Below are 25,971 nucleotides of genomic sequence, written 5' to 3' on the forward strand. Positions count from 1 at the left end.
TTATAGAAGAAAGGAAACTAATTCCCCAACACCAATTTGGGTTCAGAACACAACACGGAACGATAGAACAGTTACATAGACTGGTAAAACACATCAGAAGTGATCTAGAAAATAAAAGGTATTGTTCTGCTGCATTCCTGGACATTGGCCAGGCCTTCGACAATGTACGGCATGCTGGTATGCTCTTTAAACTAAAGAAAAACCTTCCTCATCCTTTTTATCAAATCCTAAATAGCTATATTTCCAACCGACATTTCCTAGTCAAGCAGAATAATGAATACACAAGCCTAAGACCAATAAAAGCCGGAGTACCACAAGGAAGTGTCTTGGGACCAATATTGTTCTTGCTCTACACTGCTGACCTACCCACAAGTAACAAAACAACGTGTGCAACTTTTGCTGATGACACTGCTGTACTAGCCTCTCACCATGATCCAAATACAGCATCCAGAACCCTTCAGAAAGACCTTAATAATATACAAATATGGCTTAAAAAATGGAAGATAAAGGTGAATGAGAGTAAATCCATCCATGTAACCTTCACCATGAGAAGACAAACATGTCCATCTGTAACACTAAATGAAACGCAACTCCCACAAACCGATACTGTCAAGTACCTAGGAATCCATCTTGATAGGAGAATAACTTGGCAAAAACACATTTTTACAAAAAGAAAACAACTAGGAATAAAATTTCGAGAAATGTACTGGATCATCGGTCGTAAATCTCAACTATCACTTGAAAACAAACTGCTGATATATAAAACTATATTAAAACCAGTGTGGACCTATGGTGTCCAACTTTGGGGGACAGCCAGTCAAACTAACCTAGAAATATTGCAGAGATTCCAGAGCAAAGTCCTTAGAACAATGATGAATGCCCCTTGGTACGTGCCAAACTATGTGATAGAGCAAGACCTCAATGTGCCATCCATAAAAACTGTAATAACGGAATATTACAACAAATATTCCAAGAGACTAGAATCTCATCCAAACGAGTTAGCCAGCAATCTCACTGATGACCACAATGATGTACGACGCCTGAAGAGATTCAAAGTAGTGGACCTAGCAAGAAGATTCGAATAATCTGTGATAACTAAACTTATTTTAATTTGTTTTAATTTAATTTATGTAAAGAGGGTGATCACTGGATCTCCCTCTACAGGTCAAATTTTCAATTTTTGTCAAATAATTTACGTTCTTAGTTGAGGACAGATTGTAAATATTACAACATTAAAAAAAATTCTTATGTTGTTATATTAACAATAATATGAATATACAAAAGTATGTCTGAAAAATATTTAAAAAGTACCATTACTTTTAGTATAGGAATAAATTCAGTAATACTAAATTTGCTACAATTGTTCCATTGGATATTTGCAAAGTAATGATTGGTTTGCAAACAAGATTTTTTTTATTTAGCTGGTGCCTTGACAACTAATGGCCATTGGCATGGTAGGTAAGGTGAATTTTTGCAGTTAGGTACCTAGTGTCATGTGTAGTGTGTGTGTTGAGTATATTGAGTAAGTGTCTTGTTACTTTGCAATGTCGACGTCATTGCGCCGAACGTCTGCGGTCCCTCCGGCGAGTACCGATCCCACAAGGACAGAAACTATTTTCATTTATTAATTTATAATAAACGAAAAATTTCTGAACTTGGTGAGATTCGAACTCACGACCATTCGGACCTTTCGATCCAAAGTAGGCGCTCTTACCACTGAGCCACAGAGGGGGTTGCAAACAAGTTAAATCAAAACATTAATACAAAACGTATGTAGGCATGTACCTAGTGTCAATGTAATTATTAGGAACTGGCTCTTTTCCCGATGGACATATTTTATAAAGGTATTTTATTGAAGTGTTTGATCTTTTTGCGCTATTGAGGAGATTGATGGACTCAACATTAAACAGCTTGAACATCATACAGACTATTACTAAAATAAAGATAAATATAGATCGGTAATTAAAAAAAAACAAAAAGTCACTACAAAAAGTTCATTCTGAACCAAATTGAAACATAGCTGTTTTTTAATTTTGATGTAAGTTAATATTAACCGCTATTATTTTTAGGGCTATGTGCGATTTTGCCTAACCTATCAGCCTATATTAGAGAATTGGGATTCTCTAGTGTGGTTGTTGGTCTCCTATATACCGTTATGCCAATAGTAAGTACTATAGCCAGGCCATTCCTAGGAATGATAGCTGACAAATTCCGCTGCCAAAAACGGATATTTTTTATAGCCGGAATGTTAATTATATTATCTACTCTGGCTATTTTGGTCATTCCAAAATTAGATTCACGAGTTGTTTCTTCGAAAGTAAATATTTTGGCGAACGGTGCAGCTGTCTTGGAAATTGATGCTGCTGGTCCTATTCATCAGTGTAGTCTGGGCCTTTATGAAGACTTTCAGAACACGGTAAGTTACATATCATATGCTCATCAATAACCATTTTGGGTTCGTAGTGTAGGAAACAGAGGTTGAACCTTGCAAAATGGACACAAGTCCGGTTTTATTTTTTTTTTCTGTTATATCAAGGGGTGCTTATTATAAGACTAACTTTTTCTGAAAAAACTTCGCCCCGGAACCCTCTTTTCACCCCTTTAAAGGGGGTAATTTGTGGTTTTTGCGGAACGTAGCCCTTCTTGTACCTTTTACAAAAAAATTTTTTATAGAAATATGAAGAGAGAGAATATTTTCTACGATTTATTTCGCGACAGCATATGTCTATCATCCACCGTTTAGCGGGGGTGGCGCCCCAAAGTTGACAAGTTTTTAAAAAAGATGTTTTAAAAAAAATATATTTTTCCCTAACTGAAACGAAAATTTAGAAGAAATTATGCGGCAATTATTTACAAATAAATGACGGATTTTTTTGTATAGGTTTTATTTAATGGCAATTGCTCTATTTTTATTTACAGGGTGTTACATTTAAAAAAAAAACTCCTTTTTATACCATCTGAACCGTTTATACTAGAGTAAAAAGACTTTAAGTGATTACCCATGTACTGGTGCTATTTACAAATTTGTATAATGCACCCCCATTTTTCCCCGGAACCACCAAAAAAAAAGAAGAATTAATAAATAAAGCGATTTTCTTGGAATCCTTCACACACAATGCCCTTTATTAATATGCTTCATATATCATTTTGTGCACGTTATTATTATCCATGCATGGACGCCAAAAGCAATGTCCTAGTGCAACCCCTGTAGCCAAAAAAAAAAATAAATAAAATGGGGTTGATTTTTTTTTGTTTTTTGCTTTTTGATCCATATGGACATATGATTCATCAATAATGCTTTTCAAAAATATATATGGTTATTTCAACATTCCTGCGGAAACCAACCCTATCCTTGAAAATATACTGCAGAAACTACCCATATCCCTTGGAGAGGATGTTTTTACGATTTTCTCATTACCTATGCATTCTTTTTAAACAAAACTTATACAAGGTTAAAGACCACTATGTACTCTAAAAATTCGACCCTATTCATTTTTTTCGTATAAGCAACCGTTACGCACAGTGGCGCCGTAAACCTCATATATGCTTTGGCGGGCTCCAGTTTTTGTTTTTTTTTTCGTCATCTGTTCGTTTTATTGTTAAAGTACTTATGTAAAATAAAACAACACAGTGTAACCTACAAATTATGACCTATGTACATTTTACATTCTTTGCTCCCCAAAGCCACAGTGGTGGCCCAAAATCAATTTTTGCATATTTTCGCAACCTACACGCATTTTATTGCATTAATGCTACCTTAATAGCACAATATTGGCCCCTAAGTGGTCGCCAAGCAGTGGCGGATCCAGGGAGGGATGATGGGGGCGATTACCCCCACCCCTCTCAAACCAAGTGATATTATATTTAAATATTATAAAAATATTCATTTATTTTTATAGAAATACTTATATTATATTAATATTATTTTTATAAGAATGACTTTTTATGCTTTAGCGACAGTGGCGGATCCAGCATCGTTAAGAGGGGGTGCCAATTGGCTAAATTTCTATAAAAATAAATGAATATTTTTATAACCTGAATTTATTTGAATATAATATCACTTGGTTTGAGAGGGGGGAGATGATCACCCCCATCACTCCTCCCTGGATCCGCCACTGCTTAGCGACCACCTAAGGGTAAATATTGTGCTATTAAGGTAGCATTAATGCAATAAAATGCGTGTAGGTGGCGAAAATATGCAAAAATTGATTTTGGGCCACCACTGTGGCTTTGGGGCGCAAAGATTGTAAAATGTGCATAAGTCATAATTTGTAGGTTACACTGTGTTGTTTTATTTTACATAAGTACTTTATCAATAACACGAACGGATGACGAAAAAAAAACAAAAACTGGAGCCCGCCAAAGCATATATGAGGTTTACGGCGCCACTGTGCCGTAACGGTTGCTTATACGAAAAAAATGGATGGGACCTAATTTTTAGAGTAAATAGTGGTGTTTAACCTTGTATAAGTTTTGATTAAAAAGAATGCATAGGTAATGAGAAAATCGTAAAAACATGCTCGCCAAGGGATAGGGGTAGTTTCTGCAGTATATTTTCAAGGATAGGTGTGGATTCCGCAGAGATGTTGCAATAACCATATATATTTTTAAAAAGCACTATTGATGAAGCATATGCCCATAGGGATCAAAAAGCAAAAAACAAAACAAAAATTTCAACCCCCCATTTTATTTATTATTTTTTTGCTACAGGGGTTGCACTAGGAAATCGCTTTTGGTGTCCATGCATGGGTACTAATAACGTGCACAAAATGATATATGAAGCATATTAGTAAAGGGGTGTGAAGGATTCCAAGAAAATCACTTTATTTATTAATTCTTTTTTTTGGGTGGTTCAGGGAAGAAAATGGGGGTGTATTATACAAATTTGTAAATAGCACCAGAACATGGGTAATCGCTGAAAGTCTTTTTACTCTAGCATAAACGGTTGAGAGGGTATAAAAAGAGGTTTTTTAAAATGTAACACACTGTAATTAAAAAAAAGGGCAATTACTCTTAAGTGAAACCTATAACAAAAAATCAATCAATTATTTGTGAATAATTGCCGCAGGATTGCTTCTTAATTTCCGTTACAGTTAGGGAAAAATATTTTTTTTAAAACATCTTTTTTAAAAACTTGTCAATTTTGGGGCGCCACCCCCGCTAAACGGTAGACAGATGCTGTCGGGAAATAAATCGTAGAAAATATAGTCCTCTTCATATTTCTATAAAAGAAATTTTTTGTAAAAGGTACAGGAAGGGCTACGTTCCGCAAAAACCACAAATTACCCCATTTAAAGGGGTGAAAAGGGGGGTTCCGGGGCGAAATTTTTTCAGAAAAAGTTAGTCTTACAATAAGCACCCCTTGATATACCAGAAAAAAAATAAAACCGGACTTGTGTCCATTTTGCAAGGTTCAACCTTTGTTTCCTACACTATCGCGGCTGACCAAAGGGCTCTCGTAAATAACTAGAATGCATCCGATCTTTGCCCACCATATCATTGTTTAATGTAGCAACAAAGATATAAATTCTAGCTATATTTTAAAGTGATTAGCAATAGTAGCTTTTAGATAAAAGGGCTTACATAACACGGAGATATGGTATGGTATCCGAAAGAGAACTCTTCTCTGAAAATGAAGGCACCACACTTCGCTATGTGTTAGGTATCTGTTATGCGCCTTACTCGGCCGCATAGACGAAGTGTGTAGGGTTCTTTCGAGCAGATATGACACAAAAGTGTTTCAAATTCGTTCGGTTCTGCGCATGACGTCAATACGTGACTAGTTAGCGGCGCCAATTTGAAATACCCTATGGATAACATGAAGAGTGGAAGCATTCTCGTAACAAAATTACGGATTATTTATGTTAAATTTCTTTTTACGAAACGTAGTGATAAAGTAATGGATATAAACTTTTGTAAATTATGGATTTATTGAAGATAAAATAAGCAAATATGCACTTAAAATAGTGATGTTTTTATTAAAATTATTATCACACTAACGTAATTATGACACTCACTGAATACAATGAGAAAAACCTTATTAATACCTACTAAATTTCAACACTTTCCGTTACTAAAAAGGTTTTTCGCATCTACATCAGTCACGTCTTTGAGAGGATATGGAGTCTTATTTTCGTTAGAGGTTTGGTCATCACATCTGTAACTTGTTCTGCAGTGGAAATTTGTGTGAAGGCTTTTTAGTTTGATCACAATTTCTTGGGTTATATCTTCCTGTTTCCATATCTACCGATTCTTTTATGGCCATATTCACCATTTTGTTAGATTATTTCATTATCGATCTCATTTTATTCTAATTGAGAAATATCTATATAATCATGGTCATTTTTAGAATTATTTTCTATAAGGAGGTATTGTAGAGGCAATTGAATTCGTTTCTGACAACCAGTTTTTCCAAATGTTTAACATCTCTTGCCAATGTGACCTTATTCTCTTCCTCAACAAAAGTTCGGTATCTTCTTCATCTAAAATAATCAAATAACGTTTTATTGCCTTTTTGTCAATTTTCTATCTTGTTTGAACTGGAAGTTGTGCATAACAGGTTGTATAGCTATGATTCTTAGATGATTTATTCTATGTCTCTTACCTATTATCCAGAGCTCTTGTTAATACTAAATTTCAACATAAACTTAATACTTCCTTTCCAAGCTTTAATAGGTTTTTGGGTTAAATAAAAAATAGAATATATTTAACAAAACACTTTTTATTAACGTTAATAAACAAAAATGTGTTAATTATGTTGTATTTACAAACCCGATGACACATTAAATACTAGTAACAATCGTTTAAAGCTAAATAGCAAAAACAAACCATGGAAACAAACAACAACAAATGACAAAATGTCGGAATCGTCACGTATTAACGTCACTTGACATTTGACAGGAGCTGCGTGTGGTGTCATATCTTCGGGTTTCATTATATCATGGTTCTTTCGTCAATATTCGTTTCATTTCATACGCGCGCATGGCGAGTAAGCACGCATGACAAATACGCGTATCCATCACTTGCGGTTAGCGAAAACCAAATACTTTGGCTTCGGAGCTTCTAGACAATTGACAGTTATAATTATTATTGGGGACTTAGAAATTTTACACCCGTATTTTGAATTTCTCTAATAGATGATTTGTTTAAACCCTAAATTTCCCTTAAAAGGTTTTTTCTTATTAATTGAAAACAATCATTTTTTTTAAGAATATTTTTATTATGTGAAATATTTATGTTTTTCTTTGGTAGTAGGTACCTACTGTTTTTGATGTGGTAATAATATAACTTTTATAATATGGTTAATTATTTGACTGTAATTTATAACTTTCCTATGGTTAATTATTTTATAGAGAAATTCAAAATACCTACTGGTAAAATTGCTAAGTCCCCAAGAGGTACCGAACTATAAGTAACATATCCTATACTCCTATACATATACCTAGGTACATATTATTATAAGGTACCTACATGACAAAGTTTTTTATTTAAAATATTGCTAATATGTACTATATAATTAGGTTAATAAGTATATTTTGAATTTCATTTACATTTATATAGATAATCTACCAAGCGAAGTGAGGTTTTTCATTTACTGTCTTAAACTCAATGATGTATAAGTTGTATATGATGTATAAGTAGTATAGGTAAAATATATATACTTTTCAAATTGCCCGCCAAATCCAGAGAACTGTCAATTGTCTAGAAGCTCCGAAGCAAAGTATTTGGTTTTCTCTAGACGCAAGTGTATCCATCCAGTTGTCGGTTTTTACACACTTTAAAGGACAAATATTTGGCCACATACAACGTAGCCGCATAACACATAACACATAGCGAAGTGTGGTGCCGCGTGCCGCCATAATAGTAATCCCGACCTCAATAGGATTGCTTGCCCGTAGGTAGATTGAACATTTGGACATATAGAGCATTGGGGTCCGAAAAATATATTAATATGTGGAAATTACTCTGTAATTAAATACAATATTAAAAACACGAGCCTGTACCGCCATTAAGAAGAACAAAAAAATACAATTTCTTCAAATAAAACTTTTTTATCCGATGCCTAGATTTTGTGTCATTTTTGAACTACTAAAATTTTTTATTTCATTAGTAGTTCCAAAATGACACAAAATCTAGTCATCGGATAAAAAAGTTTATTTGAAGAAAGTGTATTTTTTTGTTCTTCTTAATGGCGGTACAGGCTCGTTTTTTTAATATTGTATTTAATTACAGAGTAATTTCTACATATAAATATATTTTTCAAATTGGGCTCTGTACCGCCATTATTTATTATATTACGAATACGTGTAAAAAATATCTCGAAAAAATATTCAAAATTACAGCCGCAATCTTGGAAAGCGTTTTCGCTACCTGTTGATCGCTACTGTTCCTCTTAAGTTTGAAATTAAATTTATTTGACGTTTCGATTTCCACTTCGGAAATCGTTATCAAAATACAAAATACGTTTTAATCTGTTAAAACAATGTACTATAACAACATTTTTTAATTGTAGATTCTATGTAAAGAAAATGACACTTCTTCAGATTTTGAAGCAGATATAAATATTCTCCCAACTGAATCAATTTTTTATGATGGCATTTTAACTTTACCAGTAAAGGATATATTAACAAACAACAAGTCGATAGATTTAACAACTAATCAGTACTCCTATTTCTCGTGCCAATTAACAAAAACAGAGAATTTGAATAAAATTATTCCACGGCCTACCATACCAGATGACCAAATATTAGATAAGTACTGGACTTGGCTGTTTTTTGCGGCTATGTTAACCTTTTGGATATCTAATAGTGTGGTATTAACAATCGCAGATGCTATATGTTTTACTTTGCTAGGTAAGTTTTTTTTTTATTAACTCCATTGAGTACAACAATCTGCCCATTGGGCATTAAGCATTTGTTATGGTAAAAAATACAGACATGTAGAGAGTTACTCCAGTGAGTAACCTCTTTACAATAAATTCTAAAACTAAAATTGTATCAGTCTGAATACACTTTTGATTACATTCAGTTGGTTAAGTCGGACGGCAGTTGTCGTTTTAGTCTACGCACTTCAAAGACGTCCCGCACATTTAATTGTCTGGCAAACGCATTAGGATGCACTAACACTCGTTCACAGTATTTAACACTAAAACGTTGTATGACTTCTTTCACGGATTCTAGGGGGATGTCGTGTTGAATCACCTCGTTGGATACATAGTATGGCGCATTGACTATGGAACGCAGCACCTTGTTTTGAAATCTCTGTAAGATGTTTGTATTGGAGACGCTAAAGGCCGCGTCCCACCATCAAATAATTTGATCAAACTGGTTTGAGCAAACTGAAAGTGACAGTTAGTGACGTCACATCCTGAGTGTTCACTGTGGATAATAATGAAAAATTTTAATTTTAAATAAAGTACAAACAAGTTAGACAACTCAATACAAAAAATTTGATCAAACTAGACTGATAGTGAGAGCACAGATTTTTAGAATTTCAAAAAAACTGCAATTGTGACGTCACTTTGACGTACTTCCGGAGTTTGCTCAAACTGTTTGATCAAATTATTTGATGGTGAGACGCGGCCTTAACAGTGCCCCTTAGCTGAATCCCATAAGTCCATATGGGCTTGAGGATGGACTTGTAGAGTAAAATTTTGTTATCCAGAGATAGTTTGGAATTGCGTCCAATGAGCCAATACATATTTCTCAATTTAAGTCCAAGCTGTTTTCGTTTGGTAAAAATATGTTTTTTCCAAGTAAGGCGGCGGTCCAAGTGCATGCCAAGATATTTGGCGTCCTCGGATTGAGGAATTAGACAATTATCAATATATACATTGGGGCATGTTTCTCTGCGTAGCGTGAATGTTACATGTAATGATTTAGTTCCATTAGATTTGATGCACCATACTTTCATCCATTGCTGAATTTTATTTATGTTTGATTGAAGATTCCTTGATGCTGTTGTTGGATCTGTGTGGGATGCCAGGATAGCAGTGTCATCTGCATACGTTGTAACTGTAGTTGTACTAGATGTTGGAATGTCCGCTGTGTATAAAAGATACAGAATTGGGCCAAGAACGCTGCCTTGTGGGATGCCTGAGTGAATAGGATATATTTTAGTGTGCTCGGTACCGTGCTTCACAAGGAAGTGTCTATTTTCGAATTTTAAGAGCTGGAAGTGAGGATAAGGTAGGAGCTTCTTTAATTTTATTTGTAGCCCTATGTGCCATACCTTGTCAAAAGCCTGAGATATGTCAAGGAAAGCAGCAGAACAGTATCTTTTGGAGTTAAAATCCTTGTTTATTTGGTTGACTAGCCTATGCACTTGTTCTATGGTTCCGTGTTTGTCTCGGAAACCGAATTGGTGTTCTGGAATTATTTTGTTTTCGTCTATTATCGTTTTCAACCTTTTTACGTACATTTTTTCAAAGACTTTGCTAATCATAGGCAAAAGGCTTATAGGCCGGGATGAAGATGCATTTTCCGGTCTTTTTCCGGGTTTAAGGATCATTAAGATTTGTCCACTTTCCATGAACTAGGGAAGTAGTTTAGGCGCAGAATTGCATTAAATATAAAGGTTATTAGTTTTATGCACTTATCCGAGACTTCTTTTAGAATCTTGCCAGAGATTAGGTCAAATCCAGGAGCTTTTTTGATGTTGATTTCATCTATTATTGTTTGTTTTACTTGGTTGACTGTAAATTTCGTGTGGGGCAGATCCATTTGAAACGGTGCTGTTAGGAATCTGGTTAGTTCTGTTTCTTCCTCTGTAGATACTGTAGAAGGGTATGGCGTAAATACTTTTTGAAGGTGCTTGTCAAAAAGATCAGCTTTTTCTTTGTCGTTCCTAGCCCAGGTGTTTGCCTCATCTTTGATTGGTGGGTTATGCTGTTGGGGCCGGCTAGGTAAGTTATTTGACCATTATATGTAACAATAAAATAATTGTTATCATCATTCCTCAACCTCTTCCATCCACTGTTGGATATAGGTCTCCTCTATATTCTTCCACTGTTCTCTATCTTGTGCCTTCTGTATCCAATTTCCTACTGTTTTTCTCAAAGCATCCATCCATTTTTTTGATGGTCTACCTCGGTGTCTTTTATCTTCTCTAGGTCTACATTCTATGTGTCTTTTGGTCCACCTATTATCATTTAAACTTGCTACATGTCCAGCCCATCTCCATTTGATTTGTGCAATTTTTTCTATGAAATCTGTCACTTTGGTCCTCTCTCGCTATCTTGTTTGGTAACATATCTCTTTTTGTTATTCTCAACATTGCTCTTCGCATTTTCTTTGGGTTATTCTCAATTTATTTGCAGAATGTTTAGTGAAAGTTATGGTTTCGGAACCATATTATGTTATTACCGTTAATTATATTATGGTCATTATTATCATTCAACCATTTTTGTACATTTTAGGACATCATCTTACTTCAAGTTCCACTCTTATCGAAGATTGGAAATCATCTAGACCAGGGCGCATCTGTAAAAATATTAGTACATTTGGACGTTGAGAGGTGACTCAAATTTTTTTGCAGAAATTGCTTGAAAATAGCTCAAATAATAATATTTGAGTTATCGTCCCTCTCAAAAAGGTCCGGAACATTGTTTAAATAATCAAAATATCAAAAAATGAAGGAAAAATTCGATTTTTTTCTTCGTTCCTTGATTATAACTTTAAAAGTATTCATTTGCGAGAAAAGTTGTACTGACATAAAAGTTGCATAATTAAATTTCCTATAATATAGAATTGCTTAAAATTTTAAAAAATAGTCACCCTTGTTGCAAAATAGCAATAATTTCGAAAAAACCATACAAAAACAAGTATTCGCATTTTACGTTTTTCAACCATTTATGCTACACTTAGGACCTTCATGTTTCACTCAGAAAAACTTTATGATACAGTAAAATAGTACTGTAAATTTCATTAAGATCGGTTTAACAGATTTTGCAAAATAAATTTTGCAATCCAGCTTTCGTAAAAAAAATTCATTTTTTCAAAATGTTTCAGGACTGAAAATAAAGCAGATAGAAAGTTGAGTTTCTTTTTTTACTGATAGAAGTGTATTGTACCTTTCATTTGCAATTTGCAAAACTAAAATCGATTAACCACCACGGCGTCAGGAATTTTTTTAAATAAACATTAATTATTGATGCTACGCGCAGGACAGCGGATAGTTTGCTCTGATTGGGCATTCCAATGACCTTTGATAATGATTGATACATTTTATTTTTTATTACATTTCGGTATAAATAAATAAATTTGTTTATTGCAAAATAAAAACACATATACTCTATCCTTTGAAATAACACTTTTTTTAGCAAAAACTTTCTTTGTTCATATATTTTAACTTAGAGAATAAAAGTTTATTATTTTTAAACATATACAATTGTTTAAACAATATTTCATAAACAATAATAAAATTAGTTTGATTTTTTTGAAATTAAAATATTAAAGTACAACAAAATATAGAGTAAGAAAATAATATATTAGATAAAGATTGAAAGAAATTTTGGTGGAAATCAACTTGTGTGAATTGAACACCGCTGTCCTGCGCGTAGCACCAAAAATTAATGTTTACTTAAAAAATTTCCTGACGCCGTAGTAATTAATCGATTTTAATTTTACAAATTGCAAATAAAAGGTACAGTACACTTCTATAATCAAAAAAAAATTCAACTTGCTATCTGCTTTATTTTTAGTCCTGCAACATTTTAAAAAAATAATTTTTTTTGCGGAAGCTGGATTTCAAAATTTATTTTGCAAAATCTGTTAAACCGATCTGAAGAAATATACAGTATTATTTTACTATATCATAAAGTTTTTCTGGGTAAAATATAAAGCTTCTAAGTGTAGCATAAATGGTTGAAAAACGTAAAATGCGAATACTTGTTTTTGCATGGTTTTTTTCGCAATTATTGCTATTTTGCAACAAGGGTGACTATTTTTTAAATTTTTAAACAATTCTATGTTATAGGAGATTTAATTACGCAACTTTTATGTCAGTACAACTTTTCTCAGAAATAAATGGTTTTAAAGTTATAATTAAAAAACCAATAAAAAAATCGAATTTTTCCTTCATATTTTGACATTTTGATTATTTAAACAATGTTCCGGACCATTTTGTGTTGGAGGATAACTCAAATATTATTATTTGAGTTATTTTCAAGCAATTTCTGCAAAAAAATTTGAGTCACCTCTCAACGTCCATCTCAAAACAGATGCGCCCTGGACTTATCTTGGTAATCATAATTTTGTTGGTTACGCGCCTGGATAGTTCAATTGAACTGCATTCAAACCATTCACGGAAATCGTATAGCCAAAATATTTTACGTCTTTCTACGCTTCCTCTGCCTTTGATTTTGCCATACATTCTTATAATAGTTCATATTGTTCACCTCTCATAACGTGTCCCAACTTCCTGATTTTTATGGAATTTAAAACTTCACATTGTTTCCCTAGTTGTTCGAGAACTTGTGCGTTTGTTTTGAGATCCATCCATGATATTTTTAGAACACGTTGGAAACACCACATTTCGAATGCTTCCAGGTTTTTAATTTTGGATTGTTTCAATGTCCAGGCCTCAGCCCTATACAAAAGGATGGAGAAATTATAACATCGAAGCATCTTATCCGGAGCGGTATATTGATATTGCCATTACAGAAAACTTTATCATTCTGTTTAAAATTGACTATTTCACTAGACTGTTTTTAACTGATAAAACGGCATAGCAACGCTTCGTTTCCTTTTGACAAAACTCCTTAACGACGTGAAATCTCAGCGACAAAATTATGACAGATAATAAATAAAGATAAATAAATAAATAAAGAAATAAAGATTATATTTCGTTGATATGGTGCATTAATTGTCTCGTGAAATAGTCTTGTCGAATATCATTCGAGAGAAAATTATTTACCGGCAAAATTTTCTCCTGGTTCCATTCAAATTCGTTGCCTTTTGGTAATTTTCGCTTATGAAATTTTGACAAAATCACTCGACTGACGTCTCGTGATTTAAGTCAAAATTTAATTCGCGAAAATTGCCAGGCAACAAACTTTCATACCAGTCGAAAATATTGCCGGCAAAATTTTCTCTCTTGTGATATTATATACGACAATGAAGTTTTAATGGGACGTCTTATTTGTTTTGTCTGATCAATTTCTTCTGTGATCCATGATCCAAGGTATTTCTACGAAGATATTTGATCAATTTCTGTAATACCTAGTACTAGCCTAAAATTGATATTTTGTGCTTTTTTAAATGCCTTGAACTTGGTTTCCTTCAAATTTATTTTTGTCCATAATCGCTGCAATGTATATTTAGTTGTTGAACAATGTGTTGCAGTTCTTCTAGTGTTTCCGCCAGAAGGATGGAATTATCAGTATATCTTATGTTATTAAGTGACTTTCCGTTTATTATTAGATCCTCACTGACTTCGGCCAACGCTTATTTTGAAATGGTTTCACTGAATAAATTAAACAACAATTGTAATAAAAAATACACCCGTGACGCACCCCACGTCGAATCTGACTCTGTCAGTTCATTTTTACATCATTTCTTTTACATCATTACCTCTTTTAAATTCACTGCTGGACATGGACTAATTTGCTTACAATTTTCTTTTAAAATACCCTTAGTTTTGTACTATTATTGTGTTCTACTATTATTACTTCCTATCTAGTATGAAAAGGTATTAATAATAGATATTTTGATATTTACTTTTCTGTTTTAGAAGACGAACATGAAAAATATGGAGAACAGAGAATGTTCGGTGCTCTAGGATGGGGAATATTTTCTGCAGTGTCAGGATATGTAACTGACGTTTTGACAGGCGGAAGTTTAGTTAAAAATTACTATTTTATATTTTTCTTAGCTATAAGTTTATTTATCGTCAATTTGATTGTGTGTTATAGAATAGAGGTAAGTTATTATCTAAAGATGCATTTCTATTATGCTGTTTTTTTTATATTGTTTCATTCATTTCTATATCCTTAGTGTTGTATCTTCTTAGTTTTTGTCCCAATTCTTCTGCGTACTGTTGTTTTATTTCTTATATCTTAAGTTTATATAAATATGTTCCATTTTTTCTTTTTCTTTCCTTGTACCCTTGTTAATATTTGTTTTGATTATTTTCATCTTTAATTTTGCTATTAGTAGTATGTGATCAATGGCCACTCAGTATACTATTTGTGTCCACTTTTTCTAAATTAACACATGATCTATTTGAATGTCATCTGTTCTTCCGGTTTACTGTAAAGAGACCGAAATCATTAGACCGAAAGCAGTAGACCGAACTCATTAGACCGAAAAGCACTTTACCGAAACCTCACTAGACCGAACAGCAGAAGACCGAAAAGCAGTTCTTTTTACTTGTCGAAGTAAAAGAGATAAGACTAATGTAATTACAACTAAATGTTATTTGGATGGTTATTATAAACAGTTAAAATGGTGTTAACGTCACTCTACCCTTAATTTATTTTTACCTTCTCTAATTTGTTTAACGGATGAAAATTATTTCATATCAGACTGTACAGAGTAACAATTTACACCGTCTATACACAGTATATAAAATAATACAAAAAAATACAATAAACAAAAAGACAGATATACAAAATCTTAGCATAATTTACTGCAAACTTTTTAAATTTCTTTACCATTTCGGTCTAATGCTGTTCGGTCTAGTGGGGTTTCGGTAAAGTGCTTTTCGGTCTAATGAGTTTGGTCTACTGCTTTCGGTCTAATTATTGTCGTGTACCTGTTCTTCCCGCTATCATCCACGATATTTCGTGTTCTATTTTGTGTTTTTTTGTACTGACTGACTACATATACAGGGTGTTTCATTAATAATTGTCCATATAGTAACTGGAGAAACCTTAGCACAAAATACGAAGATTTAACCTAAAACACTTAAATAAAATGTGGTTACTTACTGAGTTACAGGGTGTTTTATCTAAAAATTTAAAAACTATTTTTGCTCAGCATTTTAAAACTATTCGACGTATCCTTTTCATACTTGACAGGAAGTATAGGTACTGTACAAACTACTAAATTATTATAAACAAACGTTTATAGCTACTACCAGAGGCGTACGACAGGGGATAGTGAATGGTTGACTCTTTTCAAATTCTACGCCACTGGAGGAATTACTATTTTATTGCCATTTTTAGATTCTCCAATACTTTCTACGTACATAATATACTCTTCATTCGTAACGATAAAGTCATTAATTTTCGAGATATTTGAAGTTAAGTATGAAACGGCCCAGTTATTTAGATTAATTTACGATATTATGATTCATATGATTAAAATTTAAAAATTATTTGTACCCAGTACTTTAAAACCATTTGGCGTATCCTTATCATACTTGGTAGAAAGTGTAGGTACTGTACACCCTACTAAATTAAGATAAACAAACGTTTCTAGCTACTTCCAGAGGCGTACGACAGGGGGTAGTGGCTGGTTGACCTTTCCCAAATTCTACGCCACTGACGAAATTGCTATTTTAGTGTAATTTTTTGATTTTTCAATACTTTTTATAGAAATAATATACTCTTCATTCGTAACCATAAAATGATTAGTTTTCGAGATATTTGAAATTAAAAATGAAGAGACACAATACATTAATCAAAATAACCGTGACGTTTCATTTTTAACTTCAAATATCTCGAAAATTAATGACTTTATCGTTACGAATGAAGGTTATATTATTTTCATAGAAAGTATTGGAGAATCCAAAAATTGAACTAAAATAGCAATTCCGCCAGTGGCGTAGAATTTGGAAAGGGTCAACCATTCACTTTCCCCCGTTGTACGCCTCTGGTAATAGCCAGAAACGTTTGTTTAACATAATTTAGTAGTTTGTACAATACCTATACTTCCTGACAAGTATGAAAAGGATACGTCGAATAGTTCTAAAATTCTGAGCAAAAATAATTTTTAAATTTTTAGATAAAACACCCTGTAACTCAATAAGGAACCACATTTTATTTAAGTGTTTTAGGTTAAATCTTCGTATTGTGTGCTAAGGTTTCTACAGTTACTATATGGACAATTATTAATGAAACACCCTGTATAGCAGGGGTGGGCAAATACTTTTAAGCGCGGGCCAAATGGAGTTTTCAAAATGTTTCCCGGGCCGGAGGACTATATCACACTATATCACGTACGTGTACGCTGCGCTGTGCACACGCGAATATTTTTGGTAGAATTTTTTCTCTGCCCAAAAATTGTTTTGACAAAAATACTTCTTCTTTTTGTATAGACATGACTCTGTTTTTTCAATGTGCCTCCAGTAAGTTGTCATTCCATCGTTTTCGTTGTCTTCTTATTGGGGAACCGTCTCTCGCCGTCCTTACTACTATCAAAGAATATATGATGAATATATGACTGATCAAAGAATGGAACAGATGGTCACGTTTATTTGTCCCTTGAAAATACCGTAGTCATTGTCAAGCCACATGAACCAACTCAGTTGGTCCACAAATCCCAAAATCCAATATTGAACAAGTGGACAAAAGGATTCTGGATTACGGAAGAGCTAAATCCGAAATCAGAAATTCGATCAAGAATAGGGAAATCATTTCGGAAATCAAGAGCAGCCTTTTTGAAGATGAGGAAATTTCCAAAGTAACCAAAGACTCAATCTGCAAATCCGATATCCCATGGTAAAATGTTATACCCACTCTATTCTTCTTTATGGTGCCGAAGCAGGGACTGTTAATGTTGACTTAATAAGAAAGCTGAAAGCTCTTGAGATGAGGCTTTTTAGGAGAATTTTGAAAATACCATGGACCGATCATATTACGAACGAAATAGTGTTGCATAGCATGGGAAGAGATAGAGAACTTTTGACCACCATAAGTACAAGTTGTTGCTGCTGATTATGAAGTGTAAAATCAAAGGAAACAGGGGTCCTGGTAGACGACAAATATGCTGGCTGAAACCAACACATCACTGCCTCGAAGAGTGAGAAAAGTGCATGTTCAATAAATTATATGTAGTATAGTAGGGATATGGTTACAGCTGTTCAGAATTATAATACTCTCCATTATTTGTATATTTCAATATTTATATGAACACTACGCACACCAATACTGTTGATTTCAACCAAATCGCATAAAAGAGTTAAAAAAATTGCTTGCGGGATTTTTCAACGGGCCGCATAAAGTAAGCTAAAGGGCCGGATGTGGCCCGCGGGCCGGCTTTTGCCCACCCCTGCTGTATAGGTATATGTTTATTGCAGATGCTAAGTTGCAGATTTTTCCTCCATTATCTTTTGTGACTTCGTGTACGGTTTCTTTATAGACCTTACTAACTTAGTTTCTCCGTGGCGTTACAACCCTTCGTGGGTTTTAGCCGACTCGGCAACGTCTCCATTTTTCTCTGTATTGAGCAATCTTCATCCAGTTCTCCACACCCATAGCTTACAAGTCTCATGCTATATTATCTCGTCACGGGAGTCGAGGGCAGCCATGTGGTATTCTTTCAGTTGGGATTTCTTCCCATGCCAGCCTTACTGTTCTTTCGTCAGAATTTCTTCTGAGGTGTTCTACCCATTGTAGTCTTCTGGGTTTTAGCTACTTCCTTTATTATGTTGGCGTCTACATATAGTTCTTCCAGCTCCTTATTAGTTCTTATCATATATTGTCCTGCTGCTTCATCAAGCACAGGCCTAAAGATCTTCCTTAGGATTTTTCTTTCCTAAAGACGTAGTCTCCCTTCGTTTGCCTTTGTTATCGTCCACGTTTCGCTGATTTACATCACGGGTCATATGATTCATCTATATAATTTATCTTTGTATGTCTTGTTAGTTGTTTCGATTTTATAAAGTTTTAAAAGGCATAAAGATATCTGTTGCCGGCTTGTGTCCTATTGTTCGTTTCTTATGATCCGTCATTATCTTCAGTCATTGTTGTTCCAAGATATGACAACTTCAACCTACATCAAAAAGTCAAAGAACTAGCCGGAATAGGAAATAAAAGAACCTCAAATATATTACTCGACAAAACCAGTAAATGAACGGGAAATTCGGCGATACCGTGTAATTTTCAGGGGCAACTCCGAATTGCATGAAAATTTGGATTTAGGTTCTACTTACCCTCCACTTCAAAGTTGAAATTCTGCCGTTGGTTGCTTTTACTTGGGGGGTGATAGTCACCCCTTCTCGGGGGTGAAAAAACATACGTTCAAGATAAGACCGGAAATTGATAAATTGACTGATTTTAAGCAAATTTTGTTCTATAGAGTTTTTTACTTAAGTCAATACTTCTCGAGTTATTTGCCATTGAAAATGTTGATTTTTCGACAAAAGAACTACGTTTTCAGACGGTTTTTCGCAAATAACTCAAAAAGTAAATATTTTATCGAAAAAATATCCTTAGCAAAAGTGTAGCTTATAAAAAACTCCAAAAAATGGTGTACAAGTAAAGTCTATCAATCGAATAAAAACAAAGTTGTAGCTCATGAAAAATACGTTCTTATTCGTCTAATTCCAAATCGAATATTTCAAGGTGAAATCACCGAAAAATTAAGCACTTTTCGGGAAAAACCCATTTAAACTTTTTTAAAGTGTTTATAAAAAGCTTTGTTTTAATTTTTAAACAAAAGTTTTAGCATTAAAAATAAGCGAGTTACGCTCAAAATAAAGTTGGGCCTCTTTTTTTGTAAAACATCATGAAAATCTCGCCGTGTTTAGCTCCCCAAATGAAATTAATCGCTATCGCTTTACAAACAATTTACTTAACTACCTCTTTTTTATATGGTCTCTCAGTCTCACCGGTTAAAAGTGTTTATTTTTGAAAGGGTTTAAATTGAGATAGCTTGAATGGGTCACTAATCACGAGTGTATGCAAATTTTGAACAGCCATATCTTAACCAATTTTTGTCTTACGGAGAAACAAAATAAAACTAGCATATTTATAATAGTAAAATCTACATTTTTTTACTCTTTAACATTTTTCTTATCACTAATACTTTTTAAGTTATTTTGAAAAAATGAAATTTTTCAAAAATTTTTAGAAAATTTTATTTTACTATAAAACCAAATGTTTTCAAAAATAAGCCCTTCAAACCAACCAAACTTACAGATCATATAAACAATACACATACAGTTAAAATAAATGGTAAAGCCAAACGATTAATTTCATTTAGGGTGCTAAATAGAGGGAGGTTTTCAGGATTTTTTTTACCAAAAAAAGGGGCCAACTTTTTTTTCAGTGTAACTCGTTTATTTTTGATGCTGTAAACTTTTGTAAAAAACAAATAATAAGCTTTTTTCGATACTTTAAAAATGTTAATAAGGTTTTCCCGAAAAACGCTTCTTTCTTCGGTGATTTCGCGTTGAATTATTCGATTTGGAATTAGACGAATAAGAATGTATTTTTCATGAGCTACAACTTTGCTTCTACTCAATTTGTAGACTTTACTGGTACACCATTTTTCGTTTTTTTTAGGCTACACTTTTGCTAAAAATATCTTTTTCGATAAAATATTTACTTTTTGAGTTATTTGGGAAAAACTGTCTGAAAACCTAGTTTTTTTGTCGAAAAATCAACATTTTAAATCACGAATAACTCGAAAAGTATTGACTTACGTAAAAAACTTTATAGAACAAAAGGTGCTTAAAATAAGTCAGTTTATCCATTTCCGACCTTACTTTAAACACGCGTGTTTCACCCCCCGAGAAGGGGTAAATGTCACCCCCCAAGTAAAAGCAACCAACGGCACAAATTCAACTTTGAAGTGGAGGGTAAGTAGAACCTAAATCCAAATTTTCATGCAATTCGGAGTTGCCCCTGGAAATTACACTACAAAACGGTCGTTTATTTGGCTAAATGGAGACAGAATTAAAACTACGACGATGGAAAGAGTTCATCGAGGAACTATTTCATGATCAGAGAGAAGCTAGTACATCCGTAGATAGTCAAACCGGAGATGTGGGCCCAGAGATAACCAAATCAGAGGCAATAGACTCTATGAAAACCAATAAATCTGCAGGTCCAGATGAATAACCTAGCGATCTGATAAAGTTGGTCAACGAGAAAAACCTGGACATAATAGTAGAACTGTTCAACGCTATCTATACCACGGGAATCATCCCTAGAGACATATTGACATCAGCATTTGTGTGTTTGCCAAAGAAAGTGAATGCCAAAGAATGCAGTGACTACCGAACCATAAGCTTAATGTCACATACCTTGAAAATTCTGCTGAAAATTATCCACGCCAGAATACACTCTAAACTGGAGCTGGATATTAGTGACACGCAATATGGGTTCCGCAATGGTATGGGTACCAGAGAGGCATTATTCTCCTTCAACGTGCTGATACAGAGATGTTTGGATGTTAACCGTCCTCTTTACGTCTGTTTTATAGACTACAATAAAGCGTTTGATAAAGTAAAACATAATCGACTCATGGAAATTCCGAAAACTAAAAACCTAGATGAAAGAGCTTTAAGACTAATAACACACCTCAGCGATCGGTAGTAAGAATTGAAAATGAAACATCACTGAAGAAATGGAAATAAAGAGATGAGTCCGGCATAAAAGTAAATGGAGTCTTAGTTAACAACATCAGATATGCAGATGATACAGTAATAATAGCCGATAGTTTACAAGACCTGCAAAGACTCATGAGTAAAATAGTAAGGTGTAGTAGGGAGTACTACTCTCTCTCAATATCAAAAAGACGAAGTTTATGAAAATTAGTAAAAACAGCCATAATAATAACGAAATCTTGATAGTAGAGGGCCAGCAGATCGAAAGAGTAAAAAAGTACACTTACCTAGGAACACTTATAACAGAAAATAATGACTACACTGCAGAAGTCCAAGTCAGAATCGAAAAAGCACCTTCTAATTTTATGAAAATGAAAAAGGTCCTATGTAGCAAAGATTTAACATTAGCTCTTAAAGTACGCCTAACACAATGTTACGTATACAGTGTACTATACTATGGAGTGGAAGCATCGACGTTAAATGTAGAGACAATGAGATGACTTAACGCCTTTGAAATGTGGACCTATAGAATATTTGGTTAGAAGACCTACAGAATAGTTTGGATGCAGCTCAAAACAACTATTTAGAGCTACTGCCTCAAAAATTAAAATAGCTATGATGATTTCCAACCTCCGTAGCGGAGATGGCACCTGAAGAAGAAGAAGATTGTTGTTCCAAGATACTTAAATTCTCTAACGCGCTCAAAATTATAGTTATAAACCCACAGATGTTTAAAAAATAAGACCATGTATTTCTACATTCACCGAATATTTAAGGTTCCTTTTCTTTTAACACATTATTATTATAACACTTTTAACACAACTTTTAACACAAATTTCAGTACGTTCAACCACTCTCATCAAAACAATTATTGAAAGATGTAGCTGAAGTATTTCTCGATATAAAAGTAATCGTCTTTTTCATATGGTGCATATGCATGGGAGCTAACTCAGCAGTAATCTGGCAGTTTCTTTACTGGCTAATAGAAGATTTATTATTGGTAAATACAAAATGTGACTTGAAGTATTACGTAAAGACACTAGAAGGACTAGTCCAGGTAATGATACATATATTTTGATATTCTATAATCTTACTTAACGATTTACAAAAAATATGCGGTGGATTTTACGAATGTTGAAAATATCTTAATAAAAACTGGCTTATCGAAAAAGTACTAAAAGGCAAAAAGTTTTAAAAACATTCAACATAGGTATAGTCGGTTCGCTAAACTCAGACACAACTGGCTAGTGACTTTAGTAGATAATGTTTTTGTTTCTGGCCAATTTTGCCAAAATTGGCAAAATTACTAACTATTTAGTACCTAATTATTAACTATTTAGTAATTAATTTTTTGAAAATTTTACGAAATTGGCCAAATTATTTAATACAATCACTAGCCAATTGTGTCTTAGTTTAGCGAAGCGACTATATATACTTAACTAATGGGACCACTACAATAATTTAATTGGAACGTACACAAATATTTGCGGGATTTAAGGGAACAAAAATCGCCATAAATTTTTTATGGGGTGCACAAATTTAACTATTATTTATTTAAATTAATTCCTGTCATAAGAAAGCATCAAGGGCAGATCCAAAGGGGGGCCATGGAAGCCATACCACCGTGTTGCTGATTTTTCGTTGCTAGACGAATAGATAGCTGGATTTAAGAGGTGGCCTTCTGGTCTATCCCACTGCGAATTTTTCATATCTGTTGTGGTCCTCTAGACCTAGATAACATTCTCTAGCCTGACCCTTTTTTAAAAGTCTAATAGCTTCGAGACTGAATGCTCTTTATGGCTCTCAAAAGTGTGTGAGAACCCACTTTAAGTGCCTTAAAAACCCACTATTTTTTTATTTTCCCACAGACCCCCCAGTATCTTCTCCCTCCAAAAATGTCATGCCTTGGTCGGTCCTTGATCCACCCTTGGAAAGCCACATGTCCATTTTCAATAAAAAATATCTAAAAAAATAATAGTTTTCGATATAATAGTCTCCCGTTTTATACCGCTAACGAGGTTTTGGGATTATAGCAGGTAGTCTGCTATATATCTAGGCTCTACGGTATACAAGGAAAGTAATAGGGCCTAGAAGCTATACGCTTCAACCGCCTATTATTACCCCTGGTTTTACCCAAGGTACTCATGTTATTCAGGCTGAGTCGACCTAAGGCCTATAGGCATTTTTAAAATGTCTATTCTCGCTGGCGCTGGGATTTGAATCCCGGACTACCTCCATAGAAGTCAGACATACTACCGCCTGAGCTACTCCGGCCCTCGGATATATTGGAAAACATTGATTTTCATTTTGTAACTTCAAAGGGCTGTAACTTTTTTTATATGCACAATTGTACTAAGTTAAGTTACGTTCAATCGAACTATTTTTGATCCCAGAATATGTGATTTAATTTATGACCTGCATTTTTTGTTGCACCCTATACATATTTGATTACCTGTATATGGACCTGAAGAAAAGTACCATTTAGTATAAAAAGACTGAAATGAAATTAAATAAAATGTATAAGACTAAAATACAATGTAATCAGAAATGTAAACGTTTTAGCAATAGGCCTACAAGGCCTGTTGAGCTTAATAAATACAGTCGAACCCGCTTATTGGAATAACCTTTGTGCAAGGCAAAAATATTCTTATAACCGGGATATTCTAATAACCGATCATTGGTGGCTAGTCGAAATAAGTGTTACCGAATATACGTAATAATATTATTTAGATACTATGCCAATGTGTGGTTTAACATACTATGCCAATGTGTGGTTTAACATACTATGCCAATATGTAGTTTTATTACATACTATGCCAATATGTATTTCATATATGTACCTACATAATCAGTGTATGTAAATGGTTTTAGGTCTTTTTACGTCAATAATACAGTAGTGTAACTACTACTTATCTATGTTTGTGTTAAATACCAAATTACATTAGGTACATGTATGTGAATGAATACAGTAGGTAATTAATATGAAATGTATGCAATATGTAGATATGTAAATATTTTCTTATTAAAATGCATATATAACAAAATTACTTATTTTTTCTTTAGAAATTATTGGTAATTATAGCTTTTTCGTTGTTAATCCTTGTGGTCATCCTTAATCTATTGGTTGAATAGAAGTTTTATTGGCGTCAAGAAATGGATTGTTACATTCTTGTTCTTTTCTGTTCTTTTCGAATTTAACAAAGCCATAATTCACATCTTGCAAACAAGTAGGTACTCTCTGAGTGAATTCCAAATAAACTGCTTTTAACAATTTTATAACAGGCAACAGTGCCTCTGTGTAGACAAATAAAAATTATTTTATGACCCATGCATTTGTCGGCTAAAGATCGAATTGGTACTAGTAACAAAGTAATAAATATTTATTACCCTAATAATATCTAATCCAGCACTGCAAGCCGTTGACGACAAACCATAATACCAAACATAATTTAAATTTTTAGTAAATTGTAAAAAAAATATTCGTTGACCTGCAAAATATGCTAATAAGCGGTATTGTCTAGTTAGATCCTATTCCAATAAACGGATAAATTTATTAAGGAGTAAATGGAAACGTTTCGGGAACTTGAATTTATATTCCATAAACCGGGATATTCCTATAACAGGGATTCTAATAAGCGGGTTCGACTGTAATAAGTAAATATTTCATTACATAAATACCATTTATTTTGAAAATAATTTTCTAATTTTATCATTTTTAGACATTCGAGACCATCTTAGGTGAGATTCCATTTTTCTTTATATCAGGAAAGATTTTCGCTTCTATAGGCCATAACAACGCTATGTCGTTGATTATATTGGGCATAGCAATACGATTTACCCTATACACGGTGATCTCAAACCCTTGGTGGTTCCTGCCTGTTGAACTGTTCAATGGGATAGATGTTGGATTAAGTTTTGCATGCATGGCGTCCTATGCTAGCTTTATAGCTCCACCTGGTACTCAAGCTACTATGCAAGTAAGTGTTAATTTATTACGATAAACTAAGAAGTTAAGAGAATTGGAAATTATTTTATTGTATCTTCTTCTTCTTTTGGGGCCTATTCGTTTCGAATAGTGGCGATCATTCTGGCTATTAATATTTTATTAACTGATGCTTTAAATAGATTATTTGTAGTTGTAGAGAACCATTTCCTCAGGTTCTTTAACCATGATATTCTTCTTTTCCAAATTCCTAGCTTTCCAAATACTTTGCCCTGAAGGATTATTTTCAGTAATCTGTATTTAGTGCCGTTTCTCATTATGCGTCCGAGATATTCTAACTTTCTCCTTTTAATCGTATACATCACTTCTCTTTCTTTCCCCATTATTCGTAGTACCTACGGTTTCATTGGTTATCTTGTCCGTCCATGAGATCCTTAGGATCCGCCTGTATAGCCACATCTCGACGGCCTCAAGTGTTTCCCCATCGCTTCAGTGAGTGTCCAGGATTCAACTGCGTGGAATAATATTTAGAA

General features: G+C 33.7%; 1 protein-coding gene across 2 annotated transcripts in view; it reads left to right on the plus strand.

Annotated features, from left to right (window-relative positions):
• The window catches only part of LOC114331102 (major facilitator superfamily domain-containing protein 6-like), a 101,470-nt gene that overhangs the window by 69,067 nt on the left and 6,432 nt on the right, over positions 1-25,971 (plus strand). For both annotated transcript variants that reach the window (XM_028280570.2, XM_028280569.2), the window contains exons 2-6: positions 2,070-2,416; positions 8,513-8,852; positions 14,731-14,918; positions 22,337-22,552; positions 25,215-25,472. In XM_028280570.2, the coding sequence (XP_028136371.1) occupies positions 2,070-2,416; positions 8,513-8,852; positions 14,731-14,918; positions 22,337-22,552; positions 25,215-25,472 (1,349 nt within the window). The remainder of the gene's footprint in view (positions 1-2,069; positions 2,417-8,512; positions 8,853-14,730; positions 14,919-22,336; positions 22,553-25,214; positions 25,473-25,971) is intronic.

Source organism: Diabrotica virgifera, chromosome 5 (genome assembly GCF_917563875.1).
Source record: "Diabrotica virgifera virgifera chromosome 5, PGI_DIABVI_V3a".
NCBI classification, from domain to species: Eukaryota; Metazoa; Arthropoda; class Insecta; order Coleoptera; family Chrysomelidae; genus Diabrotica; species Diabrotica virgifera.